The sequence below is a fragment of the Giraffa tippelskirchi genome, chromosome 4 (assembly GCF_054371585.1).
Source record: "Giraffa tippelskirchi isolate mGirTip1 chromosome 4, T2T-mGirTip1v1.2.pri, whole genome shotgun sequence".
NCBI lineage: Eukaryota > Metazoa > Chordata > Mammalia > Artiodactyla > Giraffidae > Giraffa > Giraffa tippelskirchi.
The window spans coordinates 143,616,887-143,635,312 of NC_137278.1; the positions used below are offsets into that span (position 1 = coordinate 143,616,887).

General features: G+C 41.1%; 1 protein-coding gene across 1 annotated transcript in view; it reads right to left on the reverse strand.

The window, feature by feature from the left end:
• Window positions 1-18,426, reverse strand: part of MYRFL (myelin regulatory factor like) — a 117,587-nt gene that overhangs the window by 281 nt on the left and 98,880 nt on the right. The window contains exons 20-24 of the mRNA XM_081589713.1: window positions 6,559-6,618; window positions 5,823-5,910; window positions 3,481-3,555; window positions 673-793; window positions 279-353 (exon numbers count right to left, since the gene is read on the reverse strand). Of these exons, the coding sequence (XP_081445839.1) occupies window positions 279-353; window positions 673-793; window positions 3,481-3,555; window positions 5,823-5,910; window positions 6,559-6,618 (419 nt within the window). The remainder of the gene's footprint in view (window positions 1-278; window positions 354-672; window positions 794-3,480; window positions 3,556-5,822; window positions 5,911-6,558; window positions 6,619-18,426) is intronic.

Genomic DNA, 18,426 nt, shown 5'->3' on the forward strand with positions numbered 1-18,426 from the left:
CAGAAGGGGAGCGGGGGTGGGGGGGAGAGAATGATTAATGCAAGAATTAGTTGTAATTAAAATTATTTACTTATCTGTTTGGAGAAGGAAATGGCAACCTACTCCACTATTCTTGTCTGGGAAATCCCATGGACAGAGGAACCAGGTGGGCTACGGTCCATGGGGTCTCAAGAGTCGGACACAACTTAGTGGTTAAACCACCACCACCATCATTTACCTATCTATTTATTTAATGATCCATTTCTGTCTCACTGAAAAGAAAAAAAGAGAGAGCTTACCGGTGCAGCTACCCGAAAATGGTACCCACTGTCGAAGAGTGGTGCTACAGGGAGGCTCCAAATGTGCTGATATCCCTAAATAATGAATGAAAGAAAGGTCCATCACATAACTCCATTTTACTCTTCACTGGAAAAAGCCCAGGCTGAAAAGCATTCCCTTGACTGCAGTAGGAGAGGTGTTTGTGGCAATAGTTTTTGATGGTGTTGCTGGAGAAGTCTGCAGCTTCCAAAGGATGCACAGAAGATGCTGAACCAAACCCTGTGACCAGGGTCAGCAAAGGGAAACACTGGCATGTGACTCATGGCATCTCTCTCTCTGTGAGGATCAGAGGCTGTGCCACCATTATAGATGCACTTCTGGAATGCAGAATGCCGAGGAGCTGGAAAATGTTACCTGTGTCATCTCCTGAGAGACTTCTTGTTGACTTTGCATCCCTTTGGCCTCTGTTTTACTAAGGAAACACATATTTCCAAGCGTGAACTTGCACTGGAAGACTATCAGTGGCTCTGTTGTGCTTCAAGAGACAAAGGAAAGAAACGGCAAATGGAAAAGCAGTTATCAGCTCCCACAGGCTACACCTTGAGAAGAAGAGGGGCTTATGGGAACATAACTTGGAAATCCATTCAAAGTTCCAAATAGGCCTGTTATTATACAAAACTCACAAATGCCAATATACTAGTTCACATCTCATTATAATAGAAACGCAATCTCAGATGACTACTGTTGTCGTCGGAATGCTTGTGTCCCCCACCACCCAAATTCGTTATGTTTAAATCCTAACCTCCAGTATGATGGTGTTAGGAGGTAGAGCCTTAAGGAAGTGACAGACCCTGACAGTAGAGCCCTGATGAGTGGGGTTAGTGCCCTCATGAAAAGGACCCCAGAGAGCCCTCTCAGCCCTTCTGCCATGTGAGGACACAGAGAGAAGACGGCTACGTAACAACCAGGAAGTGGGCTCTCATCCTACAGCAAATCTGCCAGTGCCTTGATTTTGGACTTCCCAGGCTCCAGAACAGTGAGAAATGAATATCCATGGTTTAAGCCACCCAATCTATGGAGTTCTTATTATATAGTAGACGGGAACTGACTAAAACTAAAACTGAGATAACATACGATAGTCTTGAAAACCTAGTCTCATGACTTAAGTCATTTCAACATTAGAACTTCTTATCTCCGTAGATTTTAAAAATAATTTGGGGGTATATCCCTTCTTTTTTCACTGGCAGCTGAATTTGCTTTCATCTGACATTTCCAGGATTTGAAATTCTGCAAACTTCTGGTCTGGGTGGGTCTCGTTTGACTCAAAGAGGCAGACAACACAGGTATGGGTGTGGGGGTGAGCCCCATTAGGAATTATCAGTACTTAAAGCTGTCAGAGTGGAAGATCTATCAGAAAGAATCGTTCTTCTCTAGAGGTTGGCCCGGGAATCATCATCAGGAGGATGAGGTCCATCTACCTCTGGGACAACCTACAATCTTGGTTGAGTATATGTGTTACTTTAAGATCACCGCTGTTAGAAAAAAAATGATTCCTAAACTAAAAAAGCCCGATTTATTGTGGGAGACCCAGTTTCAATCCCTGGGTCAAGAAGATCCCCTGGAGAAGGGAATGGCTACCCACGCCAGAATTCTTTCCTGGAGAATTCCATGGATAGAAGTTACAGTCCATAAGGTTGCAAAGAGTTGATCACGACTGAGTGACTAACACCCACTTTTTAGTGGTTCAAGACTACCTTCTGCCACTTTAAGGGATATACAACTTCAGCTTACTTCCTTCCATCGAAGCTAGGGACAAATGAGGAAACACTGTCCCAGGCAGCTCAGAGAGTGCTAGAGAATAGTGCACTTAGCTTTTGCTCTGCCTTGTAATATGGTGGGTTCTGAGTCATGAAATTTTAGCTGCTTGAAAAAGACCGTTCCAAGGCAAGCAGTTGGCTTGTGTTATTAGCTCATTGTAGAAGCAAAGTTGATGAAAGAAGGAGTATGAAGTCTGAGTGAAACAGAGGAAGAGACCAGAGTGGGAGGAAATGATGGAGGAAGAATAACAGAGCTGGGGAAGCAGAAGGAGAGAGGGGAGGACAGAGGAAAGGGAAAGAAAGGGAGAAAGGAAAGAGAGAGAGAGGAAATGTGGAAGGGACAAAGGAGAAACTAACATCAAGAGACACAAGCACCATCCTCATGGTGAGTAGCTCACTTCATAATTTCTGTAAAAGTCTTATAAAGTACCATGATTATTCAAAAGAGCTGATAAAACAGATTCCAGTTTTGTGATTTTGGAGGAAAGGCAGTCATAATGTGAAGTGCCTGCTATGTGCCAGGAAGGGGCCATGTTCTTATGGGTCTCACCTCACTGGGGAGGCAGGAAAGTGATGGTGGAATGGAAGGACTGTCCATCTCCACCACTTATTTGCTCTGACTTTCAGGACAAGCTTTTTGACCTCTCTAAACTAAATGTTCCCACCTGAAAAATATAAACTAGAAAAAAACACCAACCTCAGAGGGTTGTTGTGAGGACTATATGACCCAGTAGTAAAGTGTAGAGTGTCTGGTATATAGTCTGTGCTCAGCAAATGGTAGTAATTAATTTTGCTGTTATTATCACTGATTCTTACAGAGGCTCTCCACTCCATGTTATGATATAATGTTACATTCATCTTATAGGTGAATAAACAGTAGTTCAGTGAGGATAAGATTAATCTTGTCCAAGATTACAGAATTACAGAATTAATAAGTGATGGAGACAGAATCTGAACCCCGGTCTGCCCAGCTCCAAACTCTGATTCCATTTTTTAACTCCCCTGGGGGAAGTAGATGGTGTCTGCATTAGCATTGCTCCAAGGAGCTCACAGACATGTGCAGCCCCCACATCCAGGGAACATGCTACTACTCTAGTTCCCATCCCAATTCAAAGGGACACAGCCAAGGGCAGTCGGCAGCCTGAGAACATCAAATCCAAGGTCAGGCTCACTTTGCAGGTATGAGCATACAGCCCAGAGCCTTTCTATACCTTGGAAGAAGGTTGGAAGGTCCCAGGCTTCATTTTGAAAATCCCTCCCTCAAACTGGCCCACCTCTCAACCCAATCATCGTTCTGTAACTAAAAACTTTCCACCTCCTAAATTATTAATCAAATTGTGAGGAAACCTCAGGCTTGGTATTCAGATAATAAAAACAGAATTATCTTTTACAGCTATGAACTTACTTGATTTCCAGAGAGAATTTGACATTGGTGGGTGTGTACTTATTAACAGGAATATGGTAATTGTAATTTCCAGACCTAATTAAAGGAAAAAATAAAATCACAAATCAAAATATGCAAGGAAGGGTTCAGTCTTTTTTTCTACTTTGTATACTACATAAACTGTGAAATATTCTATGTGATAGATACAGAAAATCAAGTTTAGCACAGTTTCATGTTTTTCAGAGATATACCTGTCAAATTTCAAAGTGATCTCTTTCAGATCAAACTCTATAAAATATACCACAAACAGATTCATGGTTTCTTAGAATACACAGAAGAAATGATGGAAAGTCAAATCTTCGACCAAATGCACAAAACTAAACCAACAGGAAATGACTTCAACTTCCCTTAAGGAGACAGAGATTTCAGAAAACAAATGAGGCAAAGGCCTCAAACTTAACAGTTCCTCTGGAAAGAACTGGAAATAATAACTACCAGTCCTGATACAGTAAATCACTCCCTTTTAGGCAACATCAGCAGGAAATACCAGGTACTTTCAAAAATGGAATCAAGTAAAATTATTATAGTCCTAATTATCATTGAGTAATGGAGAAAACCGCATGATAGAAATGCTTATATAGGGATTCCTCCCACCCTTGGGGAGGGATGGTTGGGAAAAAGGGGGAGTTCCTTTTATTCATATTGTAATGAAAACTCAAGCAAAAAGGCACATTGTATCTAATACAAGTTCTTATGACCTTCCTATCCCTTGAATTATGTACAGAAATAAAACCAGATAAATGAGGGAAAGGGCCAGTCATTTTAAATTCTCTTTAATGAATACTAAACTGAGTTGTTAAAAATGAGAAAGTAAAAATAAAAGCAATAGATGTGAACTGGGATCAGGAGGACTTTGTCCTACCAGAGGAAACTTAGATAAATAGAAGTCGTTTCTTACTATGTGCCTCCCAGTATCTATGTGCTTCCCTGAAACCCAACTTCTTAGGTAGTAAATATCCTCATCTTACAGACGGGAAACAGGTATGCAAGGAGAATGAACTTCTTGTCAATTGGAATTTGAATGCAAATCATCTTACTCTTCGTCATCACATCATTCTACCAAACCAATTGATGTCTGTCTCTGACTTTTTCAAGCTCACTGAGCCTCAAGTTCTTTAACTTCAAAATGGGGATAAATAATACCAACCTTGTGTGATTTTGTGAGAATTCAATGAGATAATGAATGTAAAGGTCATATACAAATAATAAAGTGTCATACAGGTTATTTTCAAAAATCAGGTCCAGGAAATTCCCCAGTGGTCCAGTGGTTAGGATGCCCAAACTCTCATTACCTGGGTTCAATCTCTGGTCAGGGAACTAAGATCCTACAAGCTGTGTGGCACAGCCAAAAATGAAAAAAAAATATAAAAAAAATTTTTTTATAAAAGTCAGGACCATCAGCCTGAAGCCTAAGCTATATCAAGCTTAAAAAGAAATAAGGCTGAGAGGACTTCCCTGGTGGTCCAGTGGATAAGATCCACCTGCCAATGCAGGGGACATGCGTTCAACTACTGGTCTGTGAAGATTCCACATGTGACAGAGCAACTGAGCCTGTGTGCCACAACTACCGAGTTGACATGCTGTGACTGCTGAAGACTGAGCACCTAGAGCCTGTGCTCTGCAAAATACGCAGCCTTGCCTTTAACCTAGCAGGCTGAAATATGAGCTTAACCAAACCAGTAAATACTTATCAAATAAAGAAAAATACCTCTCCATTCTTAATACCTTCAACTTGCATATTTTACTTACTGAAGCTTCTGTGCTTGCCCTCTATGCTTCTAGATGCATCATTACCTTTATGCATGTGATACACTAGAGATGAACGTTGCTGCAAACTTTTGCAATGCCCAGATTTTTTTCCTCTTAACTGAAAAGGTTAGCATACGCTCTATTTTTTCAGCAATTAAAATAATGATATCCCTTGTTATTAAAATATATAAATGTCAGCTCACTCATAACTCAGAGCCATCAGTAATAATGTCTTCCTTTCCTATAAAATTAACTAACAGCTCTGTGCCTATGGTATATGGCCTCCGAGAGCTGCCCCCTAAGCTTTGTGCTCTGGACTTACCCATTAAACCAGGAGACTGTAATCTTCGGAGCCATGGTTTATTGACATTTGCTAATACCAACCATTTTACGATTCCCTCGTCCACCGTGTAACAAATGTGTTTTCCACTTGAGGAGCCATGTAAGCACACATCGATTTTGCCATGTAACATCAGCTTTCATTCCAATCTCCAAAACCCTGAGCCCTGAGTAAATTCCAGAAACAATAGGAGATAGTGGGGAGGCTTACGCACCCGCACTGGAGGCTTCTACTGCAATACCGCTGATCTATTATTTGCTGGATTTCCATAATCTGAATAGAACTGATGGTTGTATCAATCCCTGAATTGAGAAGAAATAAAGAAAGTGAACTCTTCTGCAGAGAAAAAGAGCATTGTGCTCCAGTGCAGGCTCCAAATTACAGAATGTGAAATAAGAGTTTTCTAGATAAATGGATTCCATTTGCATTCAAATGAGATAAAAAGAGAAGGGGAGAAGGCTTTTGTTGCTGTTACGGTAAATTTTAAGAAAAATAAAAAAATAAAATAAAACTCAAGCTCCAAAAGATAGCCCCATAACATCCAAAAGAAAACCTGGATCACTGAAGTCCTACTAAGTTGAAATTTATTGAAAATGGACAGTGCAATGGGATACGCGATCTGATCAATAAAGAAAGTTTTTGTTTTTTTTTTTTAGAACACAGAAAACCAACTAAAAACTTAGAAGAAAAATAGAAGAGAGCAGGAAGTTCAAATAAATTATTAAAATCCATGAAGATCAACCACAAATGCCTAGCAGTATGCAACCATTTCCAATGCTTCCTTAATAGTTAGGTTGCCACTGATTACAAAAAATGTAATCCCCACAGGTGTTTGGGGCAGAGTTCAGCCTCCATCTCTGTGCCTCTCTCCAGTATTGCTTTCATAGCTTGTTGTTACTCTGCCTAGCTCCACAAAGCCAAAGAAGAGAGTCACTTCAATGTAAACTTACAGTCACTCCTCCAGTCAACGTTGGTTTGTGCCTCTGCTGCCAAGAATGATGTGCTTCTGCCTGTTGAAGAGGAAAAAGTCTGTCAGTCTTCAAGCTTGTTCAGGATGGGAAGAAACCCAGTGTGTGCCCTAGCTGGTCAGTCAGCTGAATGTTTCCCCACCCTTTCTCTCTCTCACTTTTCAACCCATCACATCCCTATGCCACTATTTGTTTCTTTTAATTGATTTGACTGTGCCAAGTCTTAGTTGTAGCATGTGGGACCTAGTTCTCTGACCAGGGATCAAACCCGGGCCCTGTGCATTGTCAGCATGGAATCTTAACCACTGGACCACCAGGGAAGTCCTCCCTATGCCATTTCTTACAGATCTAGTTTATTGTCGCCCTTCTCCAAAAAGTCACCTGTTTTGGAATGAATTAAAGTCCTCCAAATTTTCACACATGTAGCCCTAACTCCTGGTACCTCAGAACGTGACTGTGTTTGGAGATGGGCCTTTAAAGTAACAATTACATTAAAGTGAAGCTGTTAGGATGGGCCCTCATTCAATTTGAGTGGCATTCTTATAACAAGAGGAGATTAGGACAGGAAAAGCCTTGTGTGTGTGGAGGAGGGAATTTGCAAGGATGCAGAGAGAAGGCATGTCTCTACACCCAACTGTGAGCTTCTGGAACACTGCCTCTTGTTCACTGTTGTATTCCCACATTTGACAAGGCCACACTCAGCTGTGATGCTCAATACATATTTGTGGAAGGATAGAAGGAGGGACGTCAAGAAAGAGGGAGGAAGAGAGAAGAGGAAGCCAACCATGTATCTTTTTTGAGCCCAGGAGTGGGACTTCAAGGAATCAGACCTGGTAACCTTGAGTCTTGGACTTCTAGACTTCAGAATTGTGAGAAAATAAATTTCTGTTGTTTAAACCAGCTAGTCTGTGGTATTTTATTTTGGCAGCTCCAGCCGACTAAGACACCATCCTGAATTAGATCACTGTAGCTCAGAGCTCCAGCCTTTCCAATGGAGGATGTATTATTATTATGCTATAGTGTGTATTATTACTGAAACCTGAAAGTGGTGACCAGTTAGTGATATCTTCTCTATCGCTGTACCAATGGGCTATTATCTCTGTTTTGTTACTTAACTTTTCATGTATTTTTGCCCTTTCTCAACACCTCCAGGGCTTCCCTAGTGGTCCAGAGGTTAAGACTCTCACTTCCACTGCAGTTGGCATGGGTTTGATCCCTGGTCAGGGGAACTAAGATTCCATGTACTGAGTGGGGCAGTCAAAAGAAAAGAAAAGAAAAGAAAAAACCTCCAGAATAGGGAACCTCTATTAACATTCTTTGAATTATCTATAACTCCAAGCATAATGTGATCACACAGAAAAAAAAGCGAGCCTAAGCTTCCCAGGTAGTGCTAATAGTAAAGAACCTGCCTGTCAATGCAGGAGACATAAGAGACACGGGTTTGATCCCTGGTTTGGGAAGATCCCCTGAAGGAGGGCATGGCAACTCACTCCAGTATCCTTGCCTGGAGAATCCCACAGACAAAGGAGCCTGTTGGGCTGCATTCCAAAGGGTTTCACCAAGTCAGACATGACTGAATGGACTCAGCACACACGCAAAGTAAAAACTGAGCTGAAGTAATCTGAGAAGAAGAATCAAATCACTGGTGTGGGCCAGAGTTTACTGATGGGGAAGGAAGCCAGGGGAGTGGTTATGATCTGTCAGAGCCAAAAAGGCATTTTAAAAGCAGTTTTGAAAAGGTAACCATTCAGATAATAGTTGTTAAGGCTGTGAAAAAAAAATGTGTCTTTTTAAAGTGGATAGTGAAAGCCATCATTTAGTGAGTTGCTAAGCTAACCTCACAAAAGAATTTTAAAGTGTTTTCAGTCATTTCTTTAAATTTGCAGATTTTTTCAAGTAAATGTCCTCTTTATTGCAGTCCTTCATTTGCATTAAACAATATCTATGTTTTTCAGCATAATTTTGGGCAAAACACAAAGACATTAACCTTAGTTAACAAGAAAAGTGAAGTCGCTTGGTCATGTCTGACTCTTCGCGACCCCATGGACTCTTGACTACCAGGCTCCTCCGTCCATGGGATTCTCCAGGCAAGAATACTGGAGTGGGTTGCCATTTCCTTCTCCAGGGGATCTTCCGGACCCAGGAATCGAACCTGGATCTCCCGCATTGCGGGCAGATGCTTTAACCTCTGAGCCATAAGTTAACACAATATGTTCTGCTTTCATGGGAATGAAAAAGAAACAAGATGTGAAACTAGTTTCTGTATGGAATTTCAGGAGAGAAAGCAAAGCTAGTGTGTACTCCTGAGTGTCTCTGTCTGTCCTGGTTAGTACTTCTCAATAAAGTGGAAGGACTTCACTTGGGTGACTTATCCAGTCACCCAATTGTGAGCTTCTGGAACACAGCCTCTCATTCACTGTTGTATTCCCACATTTGACAATGCCAGTCTCATCTGTGGTATTCAATACATATTTGTGGAAGGATACAAGGAGGGACATCAAGAAAGAGGGAGGAAGAGAGAAGAGAAGGCCAACCATGTATCTTCTAGAGAAATGTTTTCTCTTAAACCCCTAGGGGCTGGGTGCAGAGGGATGCTGGCAGTAGATGAGGAAGCTGGACTTTTTCATCTCATTAGCAAGTGGGAGTGAGACAACTGGAAGGCAAGGCCTGTTTGCTGAGACTCTTTCCCAGTGTGATGCTTCTCTTTAAGAAGAAATGGACCTTAATATATACTGATTTTCTAGAAAATTGAATATTTATTTCCCTTTACATATAAATATATGTGCTGTCTAAAAAGCCTCAAGATTACTTGGATTCCAGCTCTTTAAATGATAATTTTCAAGCACATGTCTCCTGCTATGAGTTTTGTTTATGATTACTTCCATAGAAGGCTAATTACAAGGCAAATGAGGCTTAAAGAGAAGGGGAAAGCAGACTTATCTATCCTGTTTTTTTCCTTTACCTTTTTTTTTTTTTTTAATTTGTATTTATTTATTTACTTTTGGCTGTGCTGGGTCTTCATTGCTGCACTGGCTTTCTCTAGCTTCGGAGAGCAGGGGCTATTCTCTAATTGTGGTGTGAGGGCTTCTCATTGCAGTGGCCTCTCTTGTTGCGGAGCATGGGCTCTAGGGCGCTTGGGCTTCATTGGTTGTAGCTCCCAGGCTCCAGAGCACAGGCTCAATAGTTGTGGCGCAGAGGCTTAGTTGCTCTGAGGCATGTGGGATCTTCCTGCCTCAGGGATCGAACCCGTGTCTCATGTATTGGCAGGCGGATTCTTTACCACTGAGCCACCAGGGAAGCCCTTCCTTTACCTTTTGTTCTATTTTCCTGCTGAATTTGCAGGAAAACAGCTCATTTATAAAGTGTGGCAGCAGAACTACAGAGTTGCCTTATTTTCACAGAAGCGTGTTTCCACATTCCTGGAGACAGAACCCTAGGATAGGATTTAGTTTCTGACGGGATAAGGTATTTTTTAACTGTAATAAAAAGCTGAAGTTGAGCTTGCAGCTTAGAATTATGAAAATGGCTTTTCAAAAGCAGGACTGGAAATAACAAATTTTAAGTCTCCTATAAAACACCTCTACTTTGTCACTTTTCTGAGGCAAGACTGTTCAATTCTGAAAGGCTGGCTATTGGAAAACCGTAAATTCTCCTGTAGTCATACAGGAGTAGCTCTCATTTTACAAGAGCCTTCCAGCAACATTCCCTATAAACTTAATATACATTTCCAATGGTTTTCATCGTAAAGTTGGAGATATATTTCACAATCAGCAGATGAGATCTCCCCATAAGCTAAATTAGAAACTTCTGGAGAAGAGAGATTTAAGATGGTGTCCAACCAAAGCATATCCTGTCATGGTAGAATGTGTATATTGCATTACTTGTAAAACTGTATTGATGGCTGAGTCCCAATACAGCATCTTGGATACCTTTCTCTTCCCTGATTGAAATAGACTCAGGCCAAGAAAAAGTCAATAAGCCCAACCAATCCATGACTGACTCCTTTAACACAGGGAAACATTTTCTTTCAACCACCGGCTTTTCTCAGAGGTCTGGTCTCCAAATCAAAGTAAGCATGACTTACAGATGTTTCTTGCTTTGTGAGATTTTAAAAAACTTTACCAAATCTCCTAAAATCTATAGAATTCTGTTGGTACTTTTTCCCATAGGTGCTTAACTTTTCAATATTTAATTCTGTTATCTATTTAAATCTTTATTAGTTCCATAGACTAAAATCTACTCCATCATACTCAGTTAGTTCCTCAGAATATAAGGTGAATATTTTGAAGTACCTGCTTTCCACACGTTAGTTTTACTCAAACCTTTTATTAAGTATGGGAAGAGGGGATATAACCTTTCTGAAAGACACTTTAAGCAATCAACTTAGGCCCAAAGGAAGAATAATGGTTTGAACTCAACATGTCATAAAAATGCCAATTTCCCTTTGTTTATTTTACTAGCATTCTTACTCTTTAGAAAGGAGGCTCATAAGTGTATTATGGGGCTTGGTAAACTATGAGATATTACTCCACATCCTACTGAGGGTTAGTCTACATTTTTTTTAATTGAAAAATGTATTCATAAATTTGTAGTTCGTCTTAAATGCCCCAGAAACACCTGGTTGAAATGAATATTTGCCTGACTTTCTCCTCTGTTGGATTTAGAAACTCTGGTGTTACATGTTGCCCTGGACAGAGCGGGGAGATGGAATATCAGCAGGGGGAAAATACCTTCCTTCAGACTCCCAGAAATATCCTGAAGTGGGAACGATATCTCAATGGTTATAGGCACACAATGGAATACTACTCAGCCATAATAAGAATAAAATAATGTCATTTGCAGCAACATGGATGGACCTAGAGAGGATCATACTAAGTGAAGTAAGCCAGAAAGAGAAAGAAAAATACCGTATGATACCACTTGAATGTGGAATCTAAAAAGATGACACAAATGAACTTACTTATGAAACAGACTCACAGACATAGAAAACAAACTTATAGTTACCAAAGGGGAAAAGGGAGGAAAGGAGAGAAGGGATAAATTAGAAGACTGGGATTAAAATACACACATTACTATATATAAAACAGATAACCTCAAGGACCTACTATATAGCACAGAAAGCTGTACTCAATATCTTATAACAACATATAATGGAAAAGAATCTGGAAATTATATATATATATATATATATATGTAACTAAATCATTTTGCTGTACACCTGAAACTAACACAATCTTGTAAATCAACTACAGTAGTAGTAGTGTTAGTCACTCAGTTGTGTCCAACTCTTTGTGACCCCATGGACTGTAGCCTACCAGCTTTCTCTGTCAAAGGGATTCTCCAGGCAAGAATACTGGAGTGGGTTGCCATTCCCTTCTCTAGGGGATATTCCCAACCCAGGGATAGAACCCATGTCTCCTGTGTCTCTGGCATTACAGGTAGATTCTTTACCATCTGAGCCACTCAGTTCAGTTCTGTCGCTCAGTCGTGTCCGACTCTGCGACCCCATGAACTGCAGCACACCAGGCTTCCCTGTTCATCACCAACTGCCGAAGTCAACCCAAACCCACGTCCATTGAGTCGGTGATGCCATCCAACCATCTCATCCTTTGTCGTCCCCTTCTCCTCCTGCCTTCAATCTTTCCCAGCATCAGGGTCTTTTCAAATGAGTCAGCTCTTCGCATCAGGTGGCCAAAGTATTGGAGTTTCAGCTTCAGCATCAGTCCTTTCAATGAACACTCAGGACTAATCTTCTTTAGGATGCGCTGGTTGGATCTCCTTGCAGTCCAAGGGACTCTCAAGAGTCTTCTCCAACACCACAGTTCAGAAGCATCAATTCTTCGCCACTCAGCTTTCTTTATAGTCCAACTGTCACATCCATACGTGACCACTGGAAAAACCAAAGCTTTGACTACATGGACCTTTGTTGGCAAAGTGATGTCTCTGCTTTTTAATATGCTGTCTAGGTTGGTCATAACTTTCTGAGCCACTAGGGAAGCCCTAAATAGCTGTATTTCTCTAATGTTTTTTAAAAAATGGCTATAGGCAAAGGGGAGGAGGCATAGGGTGCTGAAATTGCTTTCTAGAATCACAGAATAGACACTTTCTGCATCTTCTGGAATTGATCTCAGGTAGATGCACACACAAGCCCAAATAAATAAAGGTTGAATGGTGAGGATGAGCACCTAGATTTCGATTTCAATTTTACTCGCAATTCACTGCAGAATCTTAAGCAAAGTGCTAAGCTTCTGTTCCATCAGCAGTAAAATGGATAAGCTGGTACAAATCAGAGATCCTCCTGACCTGGGGACTTTGGAACCCCAGATGACTGCATAAAGGGGTCTGTGGTGTTGGTTGTGAATTTAAAAAGTAACATCTCTCCCACAGATATATACCATTTTTCAAATGGTGCTGTTAGATTAAGAAAAACAATTCATTTGAAAGCTTAACTGAACTTATAGTTACATTCTCCCTCTATATATTAATACTTTTTCAGTCAAATAATTGTAAAAGCATAATGGATTCATAATCTCGGGGTCAAAAAATCAGGGCACCACTGGAGTAGCTGCTCTGTGACCTTCAACAACTCTAAATCCCCCAGAGTTTTCAAGTTTCCTGAAGGTGATAGTAAACAGAACATTTCAATCCTTTCCATTTTTTTTCTCAGGTTGAAAGAGAGAAGAGGAAACAATTGCCCAGTATGTCACAGAGCCTGGTAAAGCAGAATTTCAACTCCATTCATAGCCAGAGAAGTTGACTGCTGTGTCTAGGAGGACACAGCCAGATGCTTGGGGCAGATCTCCTCTCTCCAGGAGTCTCTCCAGTGATTCTTGTCGTTATGGAAACATAAGGTGAGCAGACATTCATTGTCCCAGAGCAGATAGCAGCAAACCTTCATCTGGTTTGATAAGGTCTGCCCTTCCCAATCTCCCCTTGATGGGAAGAGATGGTGGCTATAGGAGTGAATTTGCACAAAAGTCAAAGAACTTTTTGGAAGTGAAGATCAGGCCGGTGTCCAACCTCTTCCTGTTCAGGATCCATGATTATCCACCTCACATGAGTGAGATGGTCTCATTTGAGCACTGCTCTCAGAAAAGGACACCAAATGTCCCCAGGGTGGACTCCCATGGTAAGGGAAAGATTGACCAGCCACAAGGTTCCACGTGCTCTAAACAAGAGATGAAGGTTCTAGGGGATTTTTGTGATAGTAATGGATTTTTCCATATTTAAAACCACTGAGGATGTGATGACTGAAATTAATTTCTTTCTTTAAAATGAACTTTTATCTTCATTCTATAGTGATGCATCTGTTTCCAAGTTCAATCAAAAATTGCTTTCATGAGAGAAACAGTGTAAACATTGCTTCCTGTAGCTTTGGGGAAAACTCTGTGCCTTAGCTTCCTCCCTGGGAAAATAAAGACCATAAAGCTGCCTATCGTTCAAGCTTTCGAGAACTAAACAACTTAGTCATGTAGACTACTTATGACGGTGCCTTGCCCACAGTAGTAATACCTCATAACATGGTGTTACTGATGATGGTGATAACAATGGTTTGTAGATGATGGTGATAACAATGGTTTGTAGAAGTTATTTATTCAAGCTTCAAATATAAAATAATAGAGGAAATTACATTGCGGCCCCCAAACTTCAACCATTGACCATAATAATGTCAGTCATAATTTGGGCTATAAAAAATATTCTGGTTCATCTTCTTCTAGGCATGTGTAGGTCTGCACTTCGCCAACTGTTTTTTTAAACTAGACATAACCAATGTCACTTGCCTTGGCGAATAACATGTAAGCAGAAGCGACGTAGTGGAAGCTCTAACAGCCAATGCACAATTTGCTCTGTTCTTTTACCACCTCTGTAGAGATTGTGGAAATATGTACTGAGAAGGAGCTTCAACAGCTGAGTCCTGAATAGCATGATGTACAAGATCCCTCTTTTGATCCACATTTGATGTATAGAGTCAAATAAATTTTTGTCACATTAAGCATTCTGATTTGGGAGTTGTTGTTACCACAGTGTTCTAACTGATAAGTCACACTGATATGTATGTATTGTTATTATTAGCATAATCATCATTATTATTTTGGGCTTCCCTGGTGGTCCAGTCAGTAAAGAATCCACCCACAACGCAGGAGACTTGGGTCAATCCCTGGTTGAGGAAGATCCCCTGGAGAAGGGAATGGCTACCGACTCTGGTATTCTAGCCTGGATAATCCCATGGACAGAGGAGTCTGGTGGGCTACAGTCCATGGGGTTGCAAAGGGTCAGACATGACTGAGTGATGCACACATTATTATTTTAGACACTTGCTAATATGTGTGTATACAGAAGGAAATTTCTGAAAAAAAATAACTTAGTATACATTTAGATGTGCAGTATTTGATCTTTCAGAGATAATTTCATCCTTAATCAAGTTTCCATATTTTTTTTTTTGGCCTTGTGGCATGTGGAAACTTAGTTCCCAGAAGAGGGACTGAACCTGTGCCCCCTGAAGTGGAAGCGTGAAGTCCTAACTACTGGTTCAGTCACTCAGTCGTGTCCGACTCTTTGCGACCCCATGAATTGCAGCACGCCAGGCCTCCCTGTCCATCACCAACTCCCGGAGTTTCCCCAAACCACGTCCATTGAGTTGGTGATGCCATCCAACCATCTCATCCTCTGTCATCCCCTTCTCCTGCCCCCAATCCTTCCCAGCATTAGGGTCTTTTCCAATGAGTCAACTCTTCGCATGAGGTGGCCAAAGTATTGTAGTTTCAGCTTCAACATCAGTCCTTCCAATGAACACCCAGGACTGATCTCCATTAGGATAGACTGGTTGGATCTCCTTGCAGCCCAAGGGACTCTCAAGAGTCTTCTCCAACACCACAGTTCAAAGGCATCAATTCTTCAGCGCTCAGCTTTCTTCACATTCCAACTCTCACATCCATACATGACTACTGGAAAAACCATAGCCTTGACTAGACGGACTTTTGTTGGCAAAGTAATGTCTCTGCTTTTAAATATGCTATCTAGGTTGGCCATAACCTTCCTTCCAAGGAGTAAGCGTCTTTTAATTTCATGGCTGCAATCACCATCAGCAGTGATTTTGAAGCCCAAAAAAATAAAGTCTGACACTGTTTCCACTGTTTCCCCATCTATTTCCCATGAAGTGATGGGACCAGATGCCATTATCTTACTTTTCTGAACGTTGAGCTTTAAGTCAACTTTTTCACTCTACTCTTTCACTTTCATCAAGAGGCTTTTTAGTTCCTCTTCACTTTCTGCCATAAGGGTGGTGTCATCTGCATATCTGAGGTTATTGATATTTCTCCTGGCAATCTTGATTCCAGCTTGTGTTTCTTCCAGCCCAGCATTTCTCATGACATACTCTGCATATAAGTTAAATAAGCAGGCTGACAATATACAGACTTGACGCACTCCTTTTCCTATTTGGAACCAGTCTGTTGTTCCATGTCCAGTTCTAACTGTTGCTTCCTGACCTGCATACAGGTTTCTCAAGAGACAGGTCAGATGGTCTGGTATTCCCATCTCTTTCAGAATTTTCCACAGTTTATTGTGATCCACACAGTCAAAGGCTTTGGCATACTCAATAAAGCAGAAACAGATGTTTTTCTGGAACTCTCTTGCTTTTTCGATGATCCAGCGGATATTGGCAATTTGATCTCTGGTTCCTCTGCCTTTTCTAAAACCAGCTTGAACATCTGGAATTTCACAGTTCACGTATTGCTGAAGCCTGGCTTGGAGAATTTTGAGCATTACTTTACTAGCGTGTGAGATGAGTGCAATTGTGCAGTAGTTTGAGCATTCTTTGGCATTGCCTTTCTTTGGGATTGGAACGAAGACTGACCTCTTCCAGTCCTGTGGCCACTGCTGAGTTTTCCAGATTTGCTGGCATATCGAGTGCAGCACTTTCACAGCATCACCTTTGAGGATTTGAAATAGCTCAACTGGAATTCCATCACCTCCACTAGCTTTGTTCGTAGTGATGCTTTCTAAGGCCCACTTGACTTCACATTCCAGGATGTCTGGCTCTAGGTGAGTGATCACACCATCGTGATTATCTGGGTCGTGAAGATCTTTTTTGTACAGTTCTTCTGTGTATTCTTGCCACCTCTTCTTAATATCTTCTGCTTCTGTTAGGTCCATACCATTTCTGTCCTTTATCGAGCCTATCTTTGCATGAAATGTTCCTTTGGTTTCTCTAATTTTCTTGAAGAGATCTCTAGTCTTTCCCAATCTGTTGTTTTCCTCTATTTCTTTGCACTGATTGCTGAGGAAGGCTTTCTTATCTCTCCTTGCTATTCTTTGGAACTCTGCATTCAGATGGGAATATCTTTCCTTTTCTCCTTTGCTTTTCGCTTCTCTTCTCTTCCAAGTTATCTGTAAGGCCTCCTCAGACAGCCATTTTGCTTTTTTGCATTTCTTTTCCATGGGGATGGTCTTGATCCCTGTCTCCTGTACAATGTCACGAATCTCTGTCCATAGTTCATCAGGCACTCTGTCTATCAGGTCTAGACTCTTAAATCTATTTGTCACTTCCACGGTATACTCATAAGGGATTTGATCTAGGTCATACCTGAATGTAGTGGTTTTCCCTACTTTCTTCAATTTAAGTCTGAATTTGGCAATAAGCAGTTCATGATCCGAGCCACAGTCTGCTCCTGGTCTTGTTTTTGCTGACTTTATAGAGCTTCTCCATCTTTGGCTGCAAAGAATATAATCAATCTGATTTCGGTGTTGACCATCTGGTGATGTCCACGTGTAGAGTCTTCTCTTGTGTTGTTGGAATAGGGTGTTTGCTATTACCAGTGCGTTCTCGTGGCAAAACTCTATTAGCCTTTGCCCTGCTTCATTCTGTACTCCAAGGCCAAACTTGTCTGTTACGCCAGGTGTTTCTTGACTTCCTACTTTTGCATTCCAGTCCCCTATAATGAAAAGGATATCTTTTTTGGGTGTTAGTTCTAAAAGGTCTTGTAGGTCTTCATAGAACAATTCAAGTTTGGCTTCTTCAGAGTTACTGGTCGGTGCATAGACTTGGATTACCGTGATATTGAATGGTTTGCCTTGGAAACGAACAGAGATCATTCTGTTGTTTTTGAGATTGCATCCAAGTACTGCATTTCGGACTCTGTTGTTGACCATGATGGCTACTCCATTTCTTCTAAGGGATTCCTGCCCACAGTAGTAGATATAATGGTCATCTGAGTTAAATTCACCCATTCCAGTCCATCTTAGTTCGCTGATTCCTAGAATGTTGACGTTCACTCTTGTCATCTCCTGTTTGACCACTTCCAATTTGCCTTGATTCATGGACCTAACATTCCAGGTTCCTATGCAATATTGCTCTTTACAGCATCGGACTTTGCTTCTATCACCAGTCACATCCACAGCTGGGTATTGTTTTTGCTTTGGCTCCATCCCATCATTATTTCTGGAGTTATTTCTCCACTGATCTCCAGTAGCATATCGGGCACCTACCTACCTGGGGAGTTCATCTTTTAGTGTCCTATCTAACACTGTTAGACAGTGTTACTAGACAGCCAGGGAATTCTCAGATTTTTTAACATGAACATTCTGATACTAAAAGAGCACCAGTATGTATGTGTGTGTGTGTTTGTGTATGTCCCAAGAAGGTAATCTGAAAGTGAAAGCTTTTTTTCATGGACTTAAAGTTTACCCTGAACTCATTAGAATATTCAAAGCCATTTACATCTTGTCACACTTGGTTTGGGTAGAGAGCCCAGATGCTACATCACTTTTTAAGTTCTAAGTGAGCCAAAAAGTCAACCCATCTGCACATGATGACTTCACTTGTGCTATTATTACTATCTTGGTTGACAA